The sequence below is a fragment of the Gopherus evgoodei genome, chromosome 2 (genome assembly GCF_007399415.2).
Source record: "Gopherus evgoodei ecotype Sinaloan lineage chromosome 2, rGopEvg1_v1.p, whole genome shotgun sequence".
In the NCBI taxonomy this organism is placed as follows: Eukaryota; Metazoa; Chordata; order Testudines; family Testudinidae; genus Gopherus; species Gopherus evgoodei.
In genome coordinates, this window is record NC_044323.1 from 30,403,923 (window position 1) to 30,426,601 (window position 22,679).

The window sequence follows — 22,679 nt, forward strand, 5'->3', positions numbered from 1 at the left end:
TCTGCTCTAACCCCTCAGACAGAGACCAACACCTACAAAATCTCCACCAAGCATTCTCAAAACTACAATACCCGCATGAGGAAATAAGGAAACAGATCAACAGAGCCAGACGTGTACCCAGAAGCCTCCTACTGCAAGACAAACCCAAGAGAGAAACCAACAGGACTCCACTGGCCATCACATACAGCCCCCAGCTAAAATCCCTCCAATGCATCATCAAGGATCTACAACCCATCCTGGACAATGATCCCACACTTTCACAGGCCTTGGGTGGCAGGCCAATCCTTGCCCACAGACAACCTGCCAACCTGAAACATATTCTCACCAGTAACTGCACACCACACCATAATAACTCTAGCTCAGGAACCAATCCATGCAACAAACCTCGATGCCAACTCTGCCCACATATCTACACCAGCGACACCATCATAGGACCTAACCAGATCAGCCACACCATCACTGGTTCATTCACCTGCACATCCACCAATGTAATACACGCCATCATATGCCAGCAATGCCCCTCTGCTATGTACATCGGCCAAACTGGCCAGTCTCTACAGAAAAGGATAAATGGACACAAATCAGACATTAGGAATGGCAATATACAAAAACCTGTAGGAGAGCACTTCAACCTCCCTGGCCACACTATAGCAGACCTTAAGGTGGCCGTCCTGCAGCAAAAAAACTTCAGGACCAGACTTCAAAGAGAAACTGCTGAGCTTCAGTTCATCTGCAAATTTGACACCATCAGCTCACAATTAAACAAAGACTGTGAATGGCTTGCCAATTACAGAACCAGTTTCTCTTCTCTTGGTTTTCACACCTCAACTGCTAGAACAGGGCCTCATCCTCCCTGATTGAACTGACCTCATTATCTCTAGCTTGCTTGCTAGCACACATATATATATACCTGCCCCTGGATATTTCCATTACATGCATCTGAGGAAGTGGGTATTCACCCACGAAAGCTCATGCTCCAAAACGTCTGTTAGTCTATAAGGTGCCACAGGATTCTTTGCTGCTTTTACAGATCCAGACTAACATGGCTATCCTCTGATATAAGAGCCCACAGCCTTCCTCAGTGTGAGCTGGGGCTGCCAGGGCAGAATGATAGATAGATAGGTAAGATAAGATAGAGCTCAAAACACAGCTGGGAAGAGAGCAGCAGCAGATTGGAGAGAGAGTGTGCTGGGGCGAGTCTCCTGCTCATGCAGCAGTCATGTGCGCTGGTTTAGGGAGAGAGGAAGAGATTGAGGGCATCAAGTACCAGAGCCAGAGAGGGACGTGGCCTGACAGGAGGGCAGAATGGGTCCTGGAGCAATGCTACACCAGCAGCATCACAGCAGCGCATCCAGGTCCAGGAAGACTTTGCTGGACTTTTAAATTTGTTGTTACTGTAAAATTTATTGCATGTTAGAGACTGCTTGACCCTTACCCAAGCCATCTCCTCACAGTGCTCCCAGGTGTTCTTTAATCACCAAAGAAACTGCTTTGGTGTAAATAAACTGTATATGTGTTTAAGTGATGGCAGTGATTTCGGGTTAAAAGGCTAACAAGGGAATTAGGAGTATCCTGGAGTAGGGGCACCCTCATCCCCACGCAGAGTTTAGGGTTGCCAACAGTCTCTTATTTCTTCATCTCTGTACAGGAAAATGGGGAGTTGCTGAGTGCTGCAAAAACAGCAAGAAATCATCCTACGGAATGTAGGTGAGGACTGGTTATTAATTCTTAATAATAAATGATATCGAGTGGTAGGGTGGGGTGCTAAGAAAACAGTCCCTTATTTTTGAACTACGTTGGCAATCCTTGCCCATAGAGAGACTGAGGTAAACATGAAGGAATCCCTGAGCTCAGTTCTCCCTGCATAGTGTGAGTCTGCTCATGCATGACTAGGAGGAAAAGTCAAGGTGGGCAGGTACTGGATGAAGTGAGACGGGGAGGGACTGAGATCCTTTGTTGCTTGGTTAAGCTGGGGAACTGCATACATACAGAAATTCCCCTACTACAGTGGGACAAATCCCCCCTTATAACAACATTCAATACAAATGTTTATTTGCAAGCTCAATTGAACTCAAAGTACTGAGATCATGGTAACTAAGAACAATGGTTTCAGTATGGCAGGTCACAAGAGTCAAAGGGTTTAATAAGATGCTGACAACTCATTTATTTCTCACTGATTCTCTTTTTGTAGATGGGGAAAATATTTAGAGATTCCCTCCTTTGCTCCATTAGTTATTTTCTGCTGGAAGAGCTGTTGCAGAACCAACGTTAGCTGCTTCTGTTGGGTCACATAATCTGTGGTCTCTTGATTTATACGTAATCTAGTATTTAAAATAAATCTTTAAATTCCCTTCCTCTACTCCCACATTCTAGCAATATTCATTCTCCATTCCAAAAGCTTAAAAAGCTAAAAACGTAACTTAATATGATTAGGTGCTGACTCTGGGCAGCTGCACTAGAAACTTTCGTGTTGGTGTACTTTACTGTTAAACACTTCAGTTTTTAGTATTAAAATGATTTAAGGCACAAACTCAGGATTTTTACTGTTTGCCTTTCTTGGACTTTTCTGGCTGAAATTGAAAAAAAGTTATTTTATCACCTTCTCTTCTGTTTTCTCCTTAACAAAGCCATTGTTAGATCTGGATTCTGCACAGGATTCAGAGAAAAAAGAAATGCATCCAACGTCCTCAGCTGGAAGATGTCTTGTAATTATATTTCATGAAGCCTGACCAAGATTATGGGGTGCCACAAGCTCCTGTTTATTTCCAGACATGATAAAAAGTGTTGGAGTATTTTCCCCAGTGAAAAGTTTAATAATGAAATAATCTTCAGGAATCCACATGAATCGTGTCAAATGTGTCTGGTAGCATTTCTTAGTCTCCATATTTTAGTTTATTTCTTTAGATGTAATCACATTTTTTGTGCAGCATAAGAGGAGAATTTAATAATCCAACTAGCTGTACTGCTCTCCTCGAACAATTTTTGGGCAGGCAGTTGTTTTTAGACAACTGGGATTAACATTTGAAAAAAAAATTTACCTGCCACTGTAGCATGTAATGGTTGAATTAGCTGCTCCATTAACCTAGTTATATATCCAGAAGCAAAACAGCAATTTGACTCAAATCCCATCGGCAACAGTGTTCAGCCATTGCTTCCTTCCATCTACTATGGGATACTTTACTTCAGGATTTAAAATTACAACAGAAAGACATCATCACAAAATAAGTTTGCCACCCTACAAATTGGGCATATGGTTCTTGTTTCTCATTCTCTCCTTACATCATTTCCTCCACTTGCTCTTTGAAAGGGAAAGATTTTGATGTCACAGTTAAGTCCCTCTCCTCTGAGGTGTTCATTTTGATTTCTCCTGTCGCCCACTTTAAGGTCTTCCTATTCCCTTTCCCCTTTTTCTCTACAATGCACAAAGAATGAGGGGGCTGGAACAATAAAGGTGGAGAGAAAGAGACAAGAAAAAAAAAAAGAGGTACTTTGTGTAGGAGAGTCCTGTTGAGCAAATGCGTAAATAAGTTACTCCAAAACACCTAACTAACAAGCATTTAGATACATAGTTTTTTGTCAAGTTATTACAGGGCAAAGAATACTTTTCAAAAACGTCAGAAGCAATACAGATTGAAATGATTATTACAGGTTATAATCTTACTATCAAGAAACTGGAAAGATAAAAGGAATTTTACAATGTTTTACCTTAATGCTCTCCTTCTTTGGAGTAGTTTTGAGGTTTTAAATCTGACTGAATTCTCTTTGTCAAAATCTATGAGAGAGGAAAAACACAGTAAAGAAGCTGTGTACTAATATTTAACATTTAAAATAGCTGTATCATTATCTCAACTCTTTGATATTGAAAATTGTAGTATCTTAGAGTCTATAGTTGAATGAATATGTACAGCTGCATGCCTAAAATGGTGACAACTTAAAGTCTTGAGAAAAAGTACAGAGACCATATGTTCCAATAAGTTTTTAATATTCTTTGTGACAACTAAATATATATGGTTCAAGTGGCTTAAACACAGGAGACTGAGCCAGAATCTAAAATTCTAACCCTGACTCTGGCTGCACTTTCCTCTGTGGTTGGGCAAGTTACTCAGGCTCTTTGCCTCAGTTTCCCTGATTGCTGAATGGACATATTTGCCTGCTTAACAGGGGAGTATTGAGTTTAAGGTTTATAAAGTACTTTGAAGATGAAAAGGGTTACAAAAGCATATTGTAACAAACATAAGGTTATTATAAAAACTGCACATTCGCTGCAAAAATCAGACATACGTACGTAAATGCAGCAATGGATTCCCATGTCAGTGGCAAACATTAGTAAAGGTTCCCCCTAGTATCTGGCAACAACCAACAATCTTCCTGAATAAACTGGGAACATGTTTAGTCATTTCCATCCTTGAGTCTTATTCACCGTGGGTGTAAAGGTGTGTTAGATACAATCCTGTTTAAACATTTATAGCTGGCAGGGTTCTAGCACAGAACTCCTAATACTGAAAACCCACACTATGCACTAGGGAGATAAGCAGTCAATAGTGCAGTAAGGTTAGAAGACTGAGAAACAACCCGATCAGGGAAGTTATGCTAGAAACCAGCTAGCAGCTATTTAAAAACAGATGAAGCTACCATGATTTGCTCCTAGTAGGGAAACAGCCTTCGGTCCCATCTGCACTGAAGTGAGTGGTCTCAGGGAACCAAGATACAGAATGGTTGTTCCGTGACATAACTGAGGGATTGTTGCATCTTGCAATGTAGACTGCTACATGGCCAACACTTTAACATGATTCAAGGACATGGTTAAAAGCTGGTATGTGCCATCTAGACTGAGATGGTGTAACCATGTTGCGGGACAACAGGTTTGTAACCAGTACCCAACACAGCTATTTATAATCTTGATGGAACCTATGATGTAACCAAGGGATATTAGTAGAATAATGGTGTAATTAGGTTTAATGTAGCTGGTTACCAAGCGCTACATTGTCAACGGGTCTCATGTCTGTACAACCTTTAAAAATTTGCTCACTTATTCTCTCTTCCCATGCCTCAGAGGTACATGGATTTAAATGGAGACCATTTAAATAGGATTATAAAAAGGCTAGAAAATATGTAAACAATGATCTTTTTTTAGAATACCAGAATACACTGAAACAATTCAATATTTAAAGCAATCTTGTTAACAAATAAACAGCATTCTTCTAGTTTATATGGGGATTATCATCTTTCCTGGTTTCTGTTGGCATTTTGTTTCTCTTTCCAACTAACTACATGGAAAATAAAGCTCATTAATCATACAGCAGAGACATTTTGTAAGACCAGCTACAAAGCGTTATAAGCAAAGATTTACGAATGATTTACTAATCATTACACTAATAATTTAAAAAATATTCCATAAACATTTTCTAGACAGGCCAGATGTATAATACTGTAAAAGCACAGCGGATAAAAATTCCCCACAAAAAATCCAACACAGCATGAGTTTGGTTAATCAAAACCAGGCATGCATAAAATTTTATAACCACTCAAATAATATATAACCCATCTTATACCATTTGGTACAAAAACAACTGTCCACTACAAAAATCACATGTAGGCCACAGAAAAATTCCTCCCCACCGCAGCCAAAAAAGGGAGAGAACAGCTTTCATCATCTGAAATTTGAAGAATGGGGAAGGGGCAGTGGCTGGCAGAGGGGCATGACGGACTCTGTTACTCATGAAACACATTTAACAACATTTAACATTTTTAAATTGCTGTGCCTTTTAGAGGGCAAATTCATTTGCTCCCACAAACAAGTGTTTATGGTATAAAGCTATATTTTATGAGTCCCCTTGCCAAGCTTGATTCATTCACATGTTGAAGACTTGTTAGAATGTAATAAAAAAGTAACTTACTGTCACAATCTACTAAACCTTAAAATTTGGTTGTTAAAAACATTGAAAGAATGGCAAAAAATGCTCTTTTCAGAAGAACTTAACAGGTCCATAGAACAATCATTTTAAGGTGGCTCTATTTCAATGGTTAACCTAAAAACATACACAGTCCAGTATGCTAAAGAGAAATCACTGCAAATGTAACAATATTGTGTTCCCTCAACAGTGACAAGAAGATTATAAACACACATAATCCTATCAGAAATAATTTTAAGTATTTGGTATTTACAATTCGAAGTATGTTTACTTCAGTGTTACATTATGAACTTGCTTGCGAGTTAAACCATTCAATATATTTCCACTCAATCTACAAAATAGTGGTTAAAAACAAAAGCAGTTAAAATACAAGCAGTTAGAATATTAACTTAGGAAACCTGGACATTCAGTTGTTACTCAGTACATTTAAAGGCCTTAATTCAACTGCAAGCTAAGCTAATTAGAAGATCCATCTAATCGGATTTTTGAAAAGTGACCTTTGAGGAAATTATAAACTAGACTAGATGCCAACTGAGTACTAATTACTAAAGTACCAAATGCTTCTATGTAAGGACAAATAGTATGCATATACATTAAAAACAAGGGGGTGCAGGGGGAGAAATCAATTGCATTCTTCTCTATCCACTTTGAACTCTTACCTTGCTCCTCAGAGTATTGAACGTTTCCCAAATAGCTGGAGATCCAAGGATTTCTGAACATGGTTGCACAAACAAAGGATTCAACAATGAGAAACTACAATGGGAGCTAATTCTCGACCAGCCACAGCCCTAGGCCCGTCTAAGCAATACTGTGTAGAGATTTTTCATAGCACAGGACTGAAGCTGTCAGGCTATTACGTCCCAGGGAGTACAGTAAATGCATAGCAATAGGCTGCAAAGTAGAGCAGCTCAAGCCCAGTAATCAGATTACAAGCAGAAATTAGGCACATGAATGCTAAAACAAATTGGACAATGGTGATTGGGAGCGTTATAATGTTACTACTTCAAAGCTTTAGCCAAATCACAAATTATATTCTAGCAAGAAGATACTGCAGAAACCCAATAGTTTTTACAGGAAAATAAATTTATCTCCAAAAGAGGAGTCATTCCTTCTTATCTCTAATCAGAACAAACTGCAAAGAATGCTTAAAAACACAAAGTAAAGCACAGCAATTGGGCTGTCAGAAAACTGACTTTTAACCATATCATTATGCTTAACATTTTGCCCATCTGCTAGGCCAAAAAGGAATGTTTAAGCAGCCAAGATTTATGGGTAACATATGAACAAAATTACTGGTGGGAGAAGGGGAGTTAAGAACAGATACCCGGACACTCATTTTAACTTGAAACAGAAGGTGTAGAACTGTAAGACAGTTTATCTAATAAGTGCAGCATAGCTGCCACATTTATCTTAAAGTAGATTTTATAGGTTTTGGATTCATTGTGGACTTCAATAATGAGAATTTCAGGATCCTTTATATTCCAGTCTGGAAGCACTTCTTCCGAAGGGTGCAATAACTGTTTTGCAAAGCAGGCCTGTTCAATCACCTCAGGAGTAAAATGAAGTAACCAACCAACCAAAGAGGTGTTAAAAATGGCTGTGACAAAAATTCTCACACACAAACCCAAAACAGCCAAGGGCAATTACTGTATAACTAGTACTCTCCTTCCCCCTCCGCTGCCACTCAGAAGCACTTAAATGATTAAATATCAATGGGAGACTAAACAATAGTCAGGAGTGTTAGACTTAGAAAATGTTAGTTCATGGGTGTGCAGGCATACAGCCACTGCCTACTTAGACTATACGTTCCTTGGGGCAGGAACTGTGATAAATTATGCACCTGTATGGCGTCCAGTACAATGGGGACCTAATCCATCATAAGGTCCACAGCACAAACACAGGAAAGACAAGTTTTTGGATTTAATGTTAGGAGACATCTAAGTTAAAATATATGGTCCATTCAAAAGAAAGGAAAATGTTAATTTCAACCAGTTTACCAGGAAGCAGTATGTATGCCTGCCAGGTTGTTTGAAGTGGTTTGCTTTTATTTTTTGGTGTTTAGGAGTAATTTCTGACTCGACTGGGAGTGTGTGTGTGTGGGGGGGGGCGGCTATCACTTCTTCCAGTTTCTTTAAACCAGGGATTCTCAAACTGGGGGTCGGGACCCCTCAGGGGGTCATGAGGTTATTACATGGGGGGTCGTGAGCTGTCAGACTCCACCCCAAACCCTGCTTTGCCTCCAGCATTTATAATGATGTTAAATATATTTTAAAAAGTGTTTTTATTTTTATAAGGGGGGGTCGCACTCAGAGGCTTGCTGTGCGAAAGCGGTCACCAGTATAAAAGTTTGAGAGCCACTGCTTTAAACAGCCTGTAGCAGGTTTAAAACAGGAGACAGGATCTGGGTTCTAGAAGTATAGCCAAACATCTCCTGGTTACCAGGTCTACTTGTTGCAATTCTGGGGGGGACAGTGGAATGGGGAGGGAGGTTATGGTCATTATCTCTAAAATGGACCCACCTTCTTTGTGCTGGGCTCAAATGCCTTATCCCTATAAGCTGAAGGCATCTTGTACTCCTTCACTCACCCTCTATGTAAGTCTCCTCTGGAACTTTAGCCATCATCTTGCTTGTGGCAGAGATACAATGAGCAGGGAAAAAGTATATGTAGTCTTGGAAGGACATCATAACTTCAAAACACCCCTCTATGAACATGGTAATTTTAAAGGAATTCTTCCTCATGGTGTTCAAATGCTACTTATAGCATGCATAAATAAGCCTGTGTTTCCAGAACAGCTGCCAATTCCACTGTGAAAGCAGAACTTATGACAGACACTACTGTGGGTAGGACTTCCTCTTCTAGCGTTCGGGACTGACAGTTCAAGAATGCAGGGGGTAGCTCATGAGTGTAAAGATAACTACTATGGAGGGCTTAAGGTCAGGGGAGGGAACAGATGAACTGCAACAGAGAATATCCATATCTGATTTTCACCAAATGATCACTTGGTTTAGAGCTCAGCATCAGAGCTCTCTTCACCTGAAACTGGAATTATTCACCAAGGGCTACTCTGTGCAGGATATCCATGAATACACCCCACTGATCTCAGCACTGAATACTACTTCTAACATAGCATTCTGTGACCCTACATTACTGGCACACCACGCTTGGATAATGGGTCTGTTCCGGTCCTTCAGAATTAGTTCTGTTGGAAGCAGAGGATTAAAATACAATAGCAGTGTGGCGCCATGCAGAGACGGGGAATTTGGACACACACTTTGTCTTCAGGAATTTCTCCATCCTCTATATAATGAGCAAGTCCACCCTCCTCTTCCCCCCCATACACACAATTTGACCTGACCTCCTTTGTGGCAAAACCTAGTTCATAGGGCCCATGGGGTCAGCCCAGTGATGAGACGCTGTTACACTAAAACCAGTCCACGAGAAGACCCATCAATCTGGCATTAAGAAACAAAAGGGTGGGGGAGGGGGAACTTTCCATGAAGAGGGAGATCTCCAAATATTTCAAAGTTGCCATTCTGTCGTTTAAAATGATCAAGTGACCAGGAGCAGAAGCGTGTCCATCTCAGTGATACAGTAGGTTATGTTATAGATCTGCCGTTATTTCCTTGTCCATCCCATCCCCCAGATCAATTTTTAAATGTCAGATGCCTCTAACATATGAGCACAGCTGGAAGTTAAAATTGAAGTTAATGAAGAAATTAGGTTAAGCATACATTTCTAATCAAAACCAGACTGCCCACGAAAGATCTGTTGGCAGCTGAAGATTGTTCTGTAACTTCCCTCAGGAACTGCGGCAAAACGTCATCTTTTTGTTTGGGGACCCTGATCGTTGTAATCAAAGCTGGAGCTCAGACTGCTTGAAAGCTGCTTTCAACTTACAATACAGCTGTGTTCAGGAGTCAGCCCACTCCCACCCCCAGTCATGACATTTTAAAAAATATTAAATGTTGAGTTCTAGTTCTTGGGAGTTTGTTCTCAAGCCTTTCCCGGCAATCATGAGGGTCAGATGCTACATTGTAAAATGGCATCTTAGATTGTGCCACAATCACAGGACTCTGGGGACTGTGGCCACATGCAACAAGAGCAAAACAAAACTACCACAAATTCAGGACAAAGTTGGCATTTTTTCCTAATGTTTCCAGAAAGAAAGAAAGAAAACAAACAACCACAACACAGCTACCAGCTCCCAAAACAAAGTTATATAAAATTAAAATATATGTCCTGTATTACGTTAAACAGAAAATGATTATCCACGCTATGTTCAAGCAAGACTGCACACTGTTTTTTAAAATAAAATATATTATGGGTTGATGGCATCAGTCAACCTCACATACACCTCATCATCCCTTCCATCCATATATATTGGCAAGTGGTATTCTCATTTTCCTTAGTGAAGGCAATTTATGCAGGATTTCTACCCCAGGATATTATCTCCTGACATGAGATCATTCCTTCATGGGAAGTATGTTTAATCCTTTTCACTTTCCTTTTATCACTTCTATTGTTACGCATTAAGTTCCAGAATCCTATGTTTCTGAGTAATTATTACGTAATTACAGTAACTCCTCACTTAACATTGTAGTTATGTTCCTGAAAAACGCAACTTTAAGCATAATGATGTTAAGCGAATCCAATTTCCCCATAAGAATTCATGTAAATACGGGAAAAAAAATTTTGACAGACAAAAAGGCATTATATACACATTTTAAACAAGCAATTTAATACAGGTATTAAATAGGTATTAAATAGGCTGGCAGCCCACCATCAGCTCCCCTATGTCCCCCCCAGCGCCTCCCGCCCACCAGCAGATCCCGCAGATCAGTGCCTTCCTCCTGCTCCTCCCGCCTCCTGTCTGCAGCAATCAGCTGTCTTACGGCATTCAGGAGGCTGGGGGGAGGAGTGAGGATGTGGCGCACATCCTCCCCTTCCCCACAGCCTTCTGAACGCCGCAAACCAGCTGATTGCTGAGGGCAGGAGGCAGAGGAGGGAGACGGGAGCCTGAACACTGTGGCTTCGCTCCTCCCCTGAGCTTTCTGAATGCTGTAAACCAGCTCTTTGGCTAGTATTGCTATTTTGGACAAGTCTTCAGATAAACAGAACTCTGCATTGCATCACCAGATAGTTTAAAACAGGTCACATGTGAAGAAATCAAAAACAAAGTTAATGGGCATAACACAAGAACTAGGGGCCACCAAATGAAATTAATAGACAGCAGATTTAAAACAAACAAAAGGAAGTATTTTTTCCACACAGCACACAGTCAACCTGTGGAACTCCTTGCCAGAGGATGTTGTCAAGGCCAAGACTATAACAGGCTTCAAAAAAGAATTAGATAAATTCACGGAGGATAGATCCATCAATGCAATTAGCCAGGATGGGCAGGGATGATGTCCCTAGCCTCTGTTTGCCAGAAGGTGGGAATGTGCAACAGGGGATGGATCACTTGATGATTACCTGTTCTGTTCATTTCCCCTGGGGCACCTGGCATTGGTCACTGTTGGAAGACAGGATGCTGGGCTAGATGAACTTTTGGTCTGACCCAGTGTGGCCGGTCTTATGTTCTTATGTTCAGTAAAACAGCACTCTGAGTACAGAGCTATCTGATGTAAAATGCCAGATGTGTTGAAAGGACATGGCCAATCCATCTGTTCTATATACTTACACCTGAAATCTCATTTGGAAAAAAGAACCAATACTTTTGTATGCACCCCAAGAATCTAGATACTCTTTGCATTACTGTTTCTGTAAGCATTTTCCTCACTGAACAAAAGAAGTGAGATTTCTTGAAAGAGGCACCAATTTCAACAAGTCTCCTGCAAAAGATCTTCAATTGCTTCCAAGACCAGTAAGTTTTAAGAAGGATGGAGGCATGGAGGGATTTATTCCAGCATTCACATAATGCATGTCAATATTCATTAGACTATATGTCAAGCCTATAGCATGATTTAAGATCAAATACTGTAAAAAAAATAAGTATTATGCATCCATTTAAGTTCTAGATCATGTCAGAGAAGCCCATTCCGCAACCCAGTGATCTACTGTAGCATATGGGGGTATCAGCAAGACACAGAATTGACCCAAATAAATCAGACTTAACCTGATATGCTCCTGAATCTATAATAAGCTTCAGAGTTTATAGAGAATTCTTTTACGTTAATAATTCTAACAGTATTTTAAACACAGGAACTGTATCAATACATGGTAAAATCAATTCAAGTCCTATTACATTCCTTTCTGTACTAGTGTTAGGTCTCTTGTTCCAGAAGCATACAGTACATCTTTTCTTTGTTAGGCATTCCCAGGAAAATAATCTTCGGTTTACTTTCTCAAAGTCTGCCGTATATTTGGAATTGATTTTTTATTAATGTACACCACTGTTTGAAAATGAACACATTGAAATATGCATTATAGACAGATTTGCACATACATTGGTATAGTTTCATTGATTTGATTAGGATGACCTAGCACTATTTGTTAATAGAGCAGTCAATAGTTAGTGTATTCCTAACAGAATCTATGTATTCTATTATACCAAGAACCCCTTAACCTTCTGAAAGCTGATATGGACAAACTGCAAAGAATTTGCAGTGTCTAGACACCATCTTTGATTCCCTCTGTGAGTGAATGAAAATCAGAAGTCTGTATACAGTGTGATGGTCTCAGGATATTCGAGAGACAAGGTGGATGAGGTAATATTCTTTTATTGGGCCACCTTCTCTTGGTGAAAGAGACAACAGGAGTTGGTCCAATAAGAGATATTACTTCCTCTACCTTGTCTCTCTAATCAGAAGTTTGAGGCTTTTAAAGCAAAGATGGCTTGGAGAGTCTTTGAAGTAAGTTGACATGTAACTCATTACAATATTGAATTACTGCAATCTATTAAATTAACAATCTTGCCAAAAATCTTCACACCTACTTTAAATTTTTGCTATGCATAATATTAAATAATTTAAAAAATAGGAGATAAAGCCATGCCTAAGTTTAAATTAAAATCTTGTGCGGTTCTGGATATCAGTAGCTCAAGAAGCATGAAGTTAAAGCCAGGTTAAAGACATATCAACATGAGAGATCACCAGTGGCTGAAATGTATTAAAAACACATTTCTCCTGTTACAGTATACAAACCTGAGGCATTTGTGAACCAGAGTTTTGCCTTGTCCATGAAATTCCAGAACGCTATTTCTGGATGTGGTTCACAATAAAGCGCTTGTGCTTCAGAGGCTTTTAATTTTTTTGTTCAAACAGGTTAAGTAATTTAAACCCATCACCAAATCAAAATCCTCCTCCTTCTCTAAACAACTACATTCAGAGATGGTCTCAGCCTTCTGTCAAATAATTGCTTGTGCAGGCAGGTCTGCCACATTTAGCCATGGCATTGTAGAAACACCTGTTTTTCCCCTACTTGCTCACCTCTTTCTTAACTCTGAAGTAAACTGGATCTCTTCTCTTAGGGTTGTTCTGGAGTCTCCCAAAATTAAAGACTAAGTCGTGTGATGATCCTCCAGGAACAGGCAACCCTACTTTTCCTGGGATTGAACAAGGACCTGCCTAGTCAGTATTCAGAGGCATTGCTTGCAAATGCCCTGCCATCCTGACAAGCTTTGTCAGCGAGGTAGTGTCAACCTCCTTCCTAGGAGCTGTTTCCTCCCCACCTTCCCATACTTATATTCACTTCAGTCTTCTCCCAACTACAAGATGATCTTCCAGAGCAGAATTCTGTTAACTCTAGGCAGTCTGCATGCAGACAAATGGAAAATGGCCCTGCACAGCTAAGCCCAGGACAAAGAGCTCAGTTAAACTACAATACGAGAGTGTATTCTAATGCAAAGATTAGTACTCTCCCAACACATGTATAACCCAAAGAAGAGCAGACCAGCTGCAAAAAAAGTCTTTAAAAACAAAGATATTTGATTTTAAAGGAAAACATCAATTCTGTTTACCACTGCAGCTTTGCACCCATTTCACAAGCTGCACCATGACTAGTTACCTAGAAATATAATGGTCATTTCCAAGCCTTGAGATGAGGAAGACACTAAATCATATGGGAGCCTATGACACTATAAAGCGCTATAATGTTTAAACAAAATTTTTAACATTAAATGCTATTTTTTCTTAGTGCTGGTTTCACACAACACTGTGGTCTTTCTCTGGGTTGTCACATTGTTGGGGTGACATGTCAGAGTTTTCACCATGTCAACTGTCTAGAACACCAGCCCAATTGTAAATGTTCTGGTAAGTTATTGCTCATTCACGGTGACAAGTGTATTTCAGTTTGATGGTACATTCTGTAGTTCTGAGCAAAATGCATTAAGAAACTATGAAAAGGAAACGGGTCAGCACAGTGATCAGAGGGGAAGCTGTCGTAGTGACCTGGGTTGAATGGCTAAAAGCAAGATTGCTCCTCTGCATATACCAGACAGTCTCCAGTGTGCTCAAAAGAGGCACAAGCTACTAATAGTGGGGCTGACAAGAGGGGAGGAAAGGTGAGGAGGGAGTAATTGTGCCAGGGGCTCAGCAAACATGGGCTTGAGCATTGGTGTGCTAACCCCAGGGTCGTGAGTTCAATCCTTGACGGGGAAATTTAGGGATCTGGGGCAAAAATCTGTCTGGGGATTAGTCCTGCTTTGAGCAGGGGGTTGGACTAGATGCCTCCTGAGGTCCCTTTCAACCCTGATATTCTATGATGTACTGGGGCTTCAAATTTCTCTTGACGGGCTGGAGCAAGAAAGTCATAGGTCTGGATTGAACTGTATTAGCAGAGCTATATAGGGAAGCACTTGGCTGCACTATGCTTCGCTGAGTCTATGGCCTGGTCCACACTACGCAGTTAAATCGATGTTAACAGCGTTAAATCAATTTAACGCTGTGCCCGTCCACACTACAATGCACTTTATATCGATTTAAAGGGCTCTTTAAATCAATTTCTGTACTCCTCCCTGATGAGAGGAGTAACGCTAAAATCGATATGTTAATTTAGGGTTAGTGTGGCCGCAAATCGAAGTTATTGGCCTCCGGGCGGTATCCCACAGTGCACCACTGGCCGCTCTGGACAGGAATCTGAACTCTAATGCACTGGCCAGGTATACAGGAAAAGCCCAGCGAACTTTTGAATTGCATTTCCTGTCTGGCCAGCGTGGAGCTCTCATCAACACAGGTGACCAGGCAGAGCTCATCAGCACAGGTAACAATGCAGTCTCCTCAGAATAGAAAAAGAGCACCAGCATGGACCGCACGAGAGGTACTGGATCTTATCGCTATATGGGGAGAGGATTCTGTGCTAACAGAACTCCGTTCCAAAAGATGAAATGAAAAAATATTTGAAAAAATTTCCAGGACCATGATAGAGAGAGGCCACACCAGGGACTCAGTGCAGTGCAGAGTGAAAGTGAAGGAGCTCAGACGAGCCTATCAGAAAACCAAAGCAGCAAACGGAAGATTCGGGTCTGGGCCAAAAACATGCCGCTTGTAAGCTGAGCTGCATGCAATTTTAGGGGGCTGCGCCACCACTACCCCACCCTCCTTGTCCGTGGATTCTGAGGTGGGGGTTAATCTCAACCATGGATGAGGATTCAGCAGAGGGGGAAGATAAAGAGGAGGAAGAGCTTGCAGAGAGCACACATCACTCCATTTTCCCCAACAGCCAGGAGCTTTTTGTGACCCAGACGGAATTACCCTCCCAGCCCTCCCAAACCACTAACCTAGACAATGAAGCCATGGAAGCAACCTCTGGTGAGTGTAGCTTTGTAAATATAAAACATGGTTTAAAAACAAGCATTTTTTAATGATTGATTTGCCATGAGGGCTTGGCATACATTAGCAGGCAGTAAAGTTACTGGAAAAGTTTGTTAACATGTCTGGGGATGGAGTGGAAATCCTCCAGGGACATCTCCATGAAGCGCTCCTGGAGGTACTCCAAAAGCCTTTGCAGAAGGTTTCTGGGCAAGGCAGCCTTGTTCCGTCCACCATGGTAGGACACTTTACCACGCCATGCATGTAGCAAGTAATCGGGTATCACTGCATGACAAAGCCTAGCTGCGTATGGTCCTGGGTGATTGCAGGCATTCAAGAAACATCCATTCTTTATCTCGCTCTGTTATCCTCAGCAGAGTGATATCGTTCATGGTAACCTGGTTGAAATTAAGGAATTTAAGTAAGGGGACAGAGAAATGCGGGAGGGGAGGAAGGATAGCGCTGAGCTTTTTAGTGTTTGGCCAGCAGGAATCTTCCCAGCTACCAGCCACGCGGTGTGGGGGGGGAGAAACGGGGGTAATTAGCAGTGATCTTCCATGATACCAGCCATGCAGTGGGGGGAGGGGAAAAGCAATACTACAGAATTGGATTGGGGATGGGAGGGGTTGGCGTCTGCTGCTCCTTGTAAAGAGGAAAGAAGCAGCACAGGGAGAAGCTATATGCCTTACCATGACAGCATGCAAGCTGAATTGTGATGCCCGGACCTGCGTCTGTGTTGATCTGTTACACCAGAGCCGCAGGCACTCAATACTAAAAGAATCCAAATGCGACCTTGTAGTGAAATCACATGTGCTATGTAAGGTGAATAGTGTTATCCACTGTGAAAGAGTATAACCATTGTTCTGTAAAATGTATCTTTTATAATCCTTCTCTCACTATTTTCCCCCACTCATGCAGCTGCACATTTTTCAAGCCTCCCTACTCCATCCCGAAGGCTAGCTCAGATAAAGCGGAGGAAGAAGAGGACACGAGATGAAATGTTCTCAGAAATCATGGAAGTAACCCGCAATGAAAGAGCTCATCTGAGGGAGTGGAAGGACGTGGTAGCAAAGTACAGGAAAGATGCCAGTGAACGTGAGGACAGTAGGGATGCTCGAGATGAGAGGTGCACCAGGAAGATCAGCGGTGGCGGGATGCAACGCTGGAGCTGCTGCGTGATCAAACTGACATCCTCCGACGTCTGGTGGATCTTCAGGAGGAGCAGCGGGGTCACAGAGTGCCGCTGCAGCCCATGTTTAACCACCCTCAGTACTCACCACGTTCCATGTCTTCCTCACCCAGACGTGTAAGAACGCGTGGGGGAAGGCTTTGTGCACCAGCCCACTCCACCCCCGTGGACAGTCCAACCAAAAGGCTGTCATTACATTGAAATGTGCTTAATGGCCTTTTCCTTCCCTCCTATCCTCCTCCCAAACCAATCCCAGGATACCTTGTTATTTCTCTTCCTCTTTTTATAATTACATGCTTTTTAAACAAAGGGGGAGGGTGGGTTGCTTACAGGGAATGACTTTTAATAAAGAATACATGCTTTTTAAACAATAGTAACTTTATTTCCATAAGCAAGCTGTAATCGAAGGGGGAGGGTGGGTTGCTTACAGGAGGAGTCAATAAAGGGGGGGAGGTTCATGAAGGGGAAAGAAACACAGCAGTCACACTGTACCCTGGCCCGTGATGAAACTCGTTTTCAAGGCTTCTCTGATGTGCACCGCTTCCTGGTGAGCTCTACTAATCGCCCTGGTGTCTGGCTGCGCGTAATCAGCGGCCAGGTGATTTGCCTCAGCCTCCCACCCCGCCATAAAGGTCTCCCCCTTACTTTCACAGAGATTGTGGAGCACACAGCAAGCAGCAATAACAAAGGGGACATTGGTTTGGCTGAGGTCTGAGCGAGTGAGTAACGTTTGCCAGTGGGCTTTTAAATGGCCAAATGCACATTCTACCACCATCCTGCACTTGCTCAGCCTATAGTTGAACAGCTCCTGACCACTGTCCAGGCTGCCTGTGCATGGCTGCATGAGCCATGGCATCAAGGAGTAGGCTGGGTCACCCAGGATAACGACAGGCATTTCAACATCCCCAACTGTTATTTTCTGGTCCGGGAAGTAAGTCCCTTGCTGCAGTCGTTTAAACAGAATAGTGCTTCTGAAGACACGAGCGTCATGAACCCTTCCTGGCCATCCCACGTGGATGTTGGTGAAACTTCCTTTGTGATCCACCAGTGCTTGCAGCACCATTGAAAAGTACCCCTTGCGGTTTATGTACCAGGGTGCCCTGGTGCTCCGGTGCCAAGATAGGGATATGGGTTCCATCTATGGCCCCCCCACAGTTAGGGAATCCCATTGCAGCAAAGCCATCCACTATGACCTGCACGTTTCCCAGAGTCACAACCTTTCGTAGCAGCAGCTTAATGATTGCTTTGGCTACTTGCAACACAGCAGCCCCCACAGTAGATTTTCCCACTCCAAATTGGTTCCTGACTGACTGGTAGCTGTCTGGCGTTGCAAGCTTCCAGAGGGCTATTACCACTCCCTTCTCCACTGTGAGGGCTGCTCTCATCTTGGTATTATGGCGTTTCAGGGCAGGGGAAAGCAAGTCACAAAGTTCAAAGAAAATGCTCTTACACATGCGAAAGTTTCGCAGCCACTGCGAATCGTCCCACACCTGCAAAACTATGCGGTCCCACCAGTCTGTGCTTGCTTCCCAGGCCCAAAATCGGCATTCAATGGGTAGAACCTCCCCCATTACCAGCAGGAGCTCCAAAGCGCGGGGGCCCGCGGTTAGGGAGAAATCAGTGTCCATGTCCTCATCACTCTCATTGCCGCACTGCCGTAGCTGCCTCCTCCTCGCCTGCCTTTGCAGTTCATGGTTCACCATAGACTGCACGAGAATGCACGAGGTGTGTACAACATCCACAATTGTGTTATTGATCTGAGCAGGGTCCATGCTTGCTGTGCTATGGCGTTTGCTTTCAGTTCACCCAGGAAAAAGGCACGAAATGGTTTTCTACTGCTTTCAGGAAGGGAGGAGTAAGGCTGTACCCAGAACCACCCGCGACAATGATTTTTGCCCCATCAGGCACTGGGATCTCAACCTAGAATTCCAAGGGGCAGGGGAGACTGCGGGAACTGTCGGATAGCTACGGAATAGCTACCCACAGTGCAATGCTCCGGAAATCGATGCTAGCCTCGGACCATGGACGCACACCGCCGAATTAATGTGCCTAGTGTGGATGCGTGCAATCGACTTTATAATATCTGTTTTATAAAACCAGTTTAAGTTAATTCAAAATTACCCTGTAGTGTAGACGTACCCTATGGGTACTCAATATCACTGGTAAGGAATAACACTTGCAAATATACATACATTTTACTTAAAAGCCTTTCTCAGTGTGAAAGCCAGTCATTGCAATGGGTAAGTGAAAGGATTCAGTCAGTGCTATCCAACACAAGAAAAACTGGTTTAGATATTCCCTCTCTGTCACACAGGATAAATTCACTCTTTCAGCCAGTAAACCGTCTTCTGAAAAGAGAAATAAAACAGCATGTCTACTGTGCTAAAAGAAACAGAACGTCACAAATTGTTTTTCTAAAACTAGTTTCTCTGTTAATAAGATATTGACACAGTAAAGTACTTCACACAACCAGGCTCTACGAAGAAATATATCTCATAAAGCCCCAGCAAGATTACCAGCGAGAGTGGTGAGCTAATGCATATTGTAAACAAAGTGCTCACTGTGCAGGCAAAGAGCAATACTGAAGCCCCCTTTTCTAAATCACAGCGTTTACAAAGAGCTTCACATCCTCTTTAGCCTCCTTTGCGACACCTGCAAACTAAAGTTTTATCTTTTATGAAAAATGAACTGAAATGCAATGCATTATCCGTACGATAGTACTGGGCCACATCGCATAGATCTGGGCTGTATCTAGCTCTAAGCTGAATGCTCAGTTAGCTGCCATCCAGCATATTCTGTCCCCAGACACCATTCTCAGCTGCTTACCTAATAAGGCAACGTGCAAGTTGACTGGCTGGCTTATAGGTCATCCAGTGTTTACCTTGCAAGCTTACAGCATGCAAGCAACTGACAGCCTACCTTTTGGCAGACAGAGGGTGCTCAGCTATCCCTTGTCAACAGCAAGAAAAAAAGTTTCACCATATTAACACAGCAAAAGGAACCATTGTGTAGGAGACTACTATATGCAGTTATGAAGATGCTGAATCTCATTTTCAGAGGCTGGAACATACTGCATTTGCCATTTCATGATACTAGCAGCTTACAGCTTTGTTAATTTATTTTACCAACATGAACAGAAAGCCCCAGAGGGTAAATGCAATTATTTTTCATTCAACACATTTTAGGACCACTTGCTATTTCAATGTCAATCAGTTCCCAAATAAACACATTTGCTGCTTGCTTAAAAATGGGCCACTACGTCAGTTGCAAACAGCCACTTTTCAACGTTCTAGACAGCGAGGCACCTAACTGTCCAACACATATATTTTCTCCTGAACTAGATGAAAGCAAAATAGAAACGTTCATTTGAAACACTTTTTAATTTTGATAATCTTTGATAGCGAAAGATTTTGGTTGTACAACAGTACAGAAGAGTTCTGCAGTGTAGTACTCACACCAAAACGATCATTTGATAATTCTTTAGCTTTTGATGCCCATAGCTCCTACTGTTACTCACAAAAGTTTTCATGAAGCTCCCAACAGAATTTTCACATGCTACACTGCCATTGTGTTAGGTTTACTAGTGATGCTTCTGAGAGAAGAGCAGCAAGACCGTTCCCTATGCTTACAGCATAGGTAAAAATCAGGGGTGAGTGGAGGGCAGTACAAATTCCACTCTAGGTATGGCAGAAGGGAGCTCCTTCCACATGCTCCCTCTTCTTGTATGGTGCAGTGAGCACTCCCTCTCACGTTGCAACTGGCTTTTTCACCAGGCCTCCCTACACCAACAGTTTAAGTGCAATTCCTCAAATGACCACTTCCAACACAATTTAGGGACTAACTTCCTTCCAGAGGACTCGAGACTACCACTCTTCAGCAGATATTGGGGGTGAGGGAAGGAAAGATTATAAAAGAAAGAGGGGGTGGTCACCAGGTCACTAGACACCAACAAAAAGATGCTGTCTGACAACTTGGAAATATTTCCTCGCTTTTTGGATTTCGACACTGTATACATTGGTTTGAAATAGTGAAAAATACTGACACAGCATAAAACCAAAATAACTATCCAGTGTTATTAGGCACAACAGCCACACATTTGCCAAGTGGCTTCCATTATTAGAAAATCTTTAGTCCACAATGACTAAATAAAGCTGTGTTTGGGAACCAAATCTGCCATCATGGGGAGGTGAGGGGGTGGCTACTGCAACAACTGTGAAGTTACACTTGGAATGATTCTCATGCTCATACAATCATGGTTAAAAAGTACTTGTGTATATGGCTGAATTGCTCTTATAAATAGAATGTGTTAAAAACACTACAGGGAATCATGCTGACAGTCGGTAAACTTAGCTTCTATCATCATTTACCATCCAAGTTGTGCCAAAGTGTAACAGCAGATCTTGGATTAAATCTGCCTATTTTCCATTAAAAATGCTATTTTCCCACTAAACTATATTATGCTCTCCCAATGCAAAATGAAGAAATACTTCTAAAAGCCACTTTAGTGCTGCTATATTTGAAGTGTGACAATGTAAGAAGGGCATGTTACGCAGCAGATCTGCTGCTTGTGTATATTCATGGTCCAACTTGCTCAATTTAACAAGGATGCTTTTTATTCCCTCCAACTCTGCAGGAGCAAACAACTAAGCAGCAGTGAGCTGGATTCTATTGCTTATTGCACATTAACAGAATTATTAACTATATTTTAATCAGCTGTAGCGGCACTAAACCACCGAAGGCAGTGGGATTTACAGATGTCACAGAGGTCAGTTTGAAGATCATCTGTAACAAATCCAATTTGGCCTACAAAATTTGTCTTGCAGGGAAAGATTTGCAAGAACCCCCCAGTCTGATTCAGAGTGCAGACTGATTTTGCAAGGCTGGAAAAATCAGAACATTCCTTCAGTTTACATGTAACAATTAAATACAGAAATCACAGACAAAATCCCACAATGCCATTTTTACAAATATCTCGAGTATTCCACACTCAATTTCACCAATGAATTAAAGAAGACCTACAAAACTACACACTAGCAGATGCTAAAAGTCTTAATGCATATAAATATTGTAAAACTTGAATTTAAGCAGGAGTGAATGTGACTGCTGCATTGGTAATACAGAATGCATAACTGGTTCCATTCTAATCACTCATTTTCTATCATTCACAGATTTCTGAAATGCTCAAACTTTCAGGGTGAAGTTTTCCAGAAATGTACCTTCTTGAAAGTGTGCTTTTCTGGACAGTTTGATAAAGAGTTCATTTTTTAGCACAATGGGGGAAAACACTTCCACACTTTCTTTGTTGTACCTTATTTTGAACAGTCTTAGAGCAAAGAGGGCAGTGGTAAGAAGTAGTAGGAAATCATCCTCATTAAGAAGCAATGCTCTACCTTATTCTGAAGGGAATTGATCTTGCTTTGACTCATTTCTAAAGCTGTCTACACTTACCATTTAAAGCACAAAAAGTCCCCGTTATGCACTAAAAACACAGGAGCGTCTGAAGCTCAGAAGTTTCACCACAAAAAAATCACTTTCAAAAAGAGGCATATAGTTCTTACCACGGTTCTTTTTGCGCTGTTGTGAAAGTGAAGACACATTCTACCAGCGTAAACAGCTTTTGGCCTCCAAAGGATATCCCACAGTTCCAAAAGTGATCACTCTGGCCAGCATCTCCGCTGCTCTGACACCAAGTAAACGGACGTCCACCCCTCCCCGTGTAAGCCCCGGAAAGTTTGAAACTCCCTTTCCCTTTGTTTGTAGGCATGGCAGGGAAAGCAGCCAGACAGCAGGGGGGTTAAAAAAAATGCCATGAAAGAAACAAGGAAGTAGT

At 41.9% G+C, this 22,679-nt stretch overlaps 1 protein-coding gene across 26 annotated transcripts in view; it reads right to left on the reverse strand.

Moving 5' to 3' along the window:
* Positions 1-22,679, reverse strand: part of SVIL (supervillin) — a 153,175-nt gene that overhangs the window by 94,581 nt on the left and 35,915 nt on the right. For all 26 annotated transcript variants that reach the window (XM_030550252.1, XM_030550251.1, XM_030550240.1 and 23 more), the window contains exon 2: positions 3,706-3,772. In XM_030550252.1, coding sequence (XP_030406112.1) covers positions 3,706-3,772 — 67 coding nt within the window. The remainder of the gene's footprint in view (positions 1-3,705; positions 3,773-22,679) is intronic.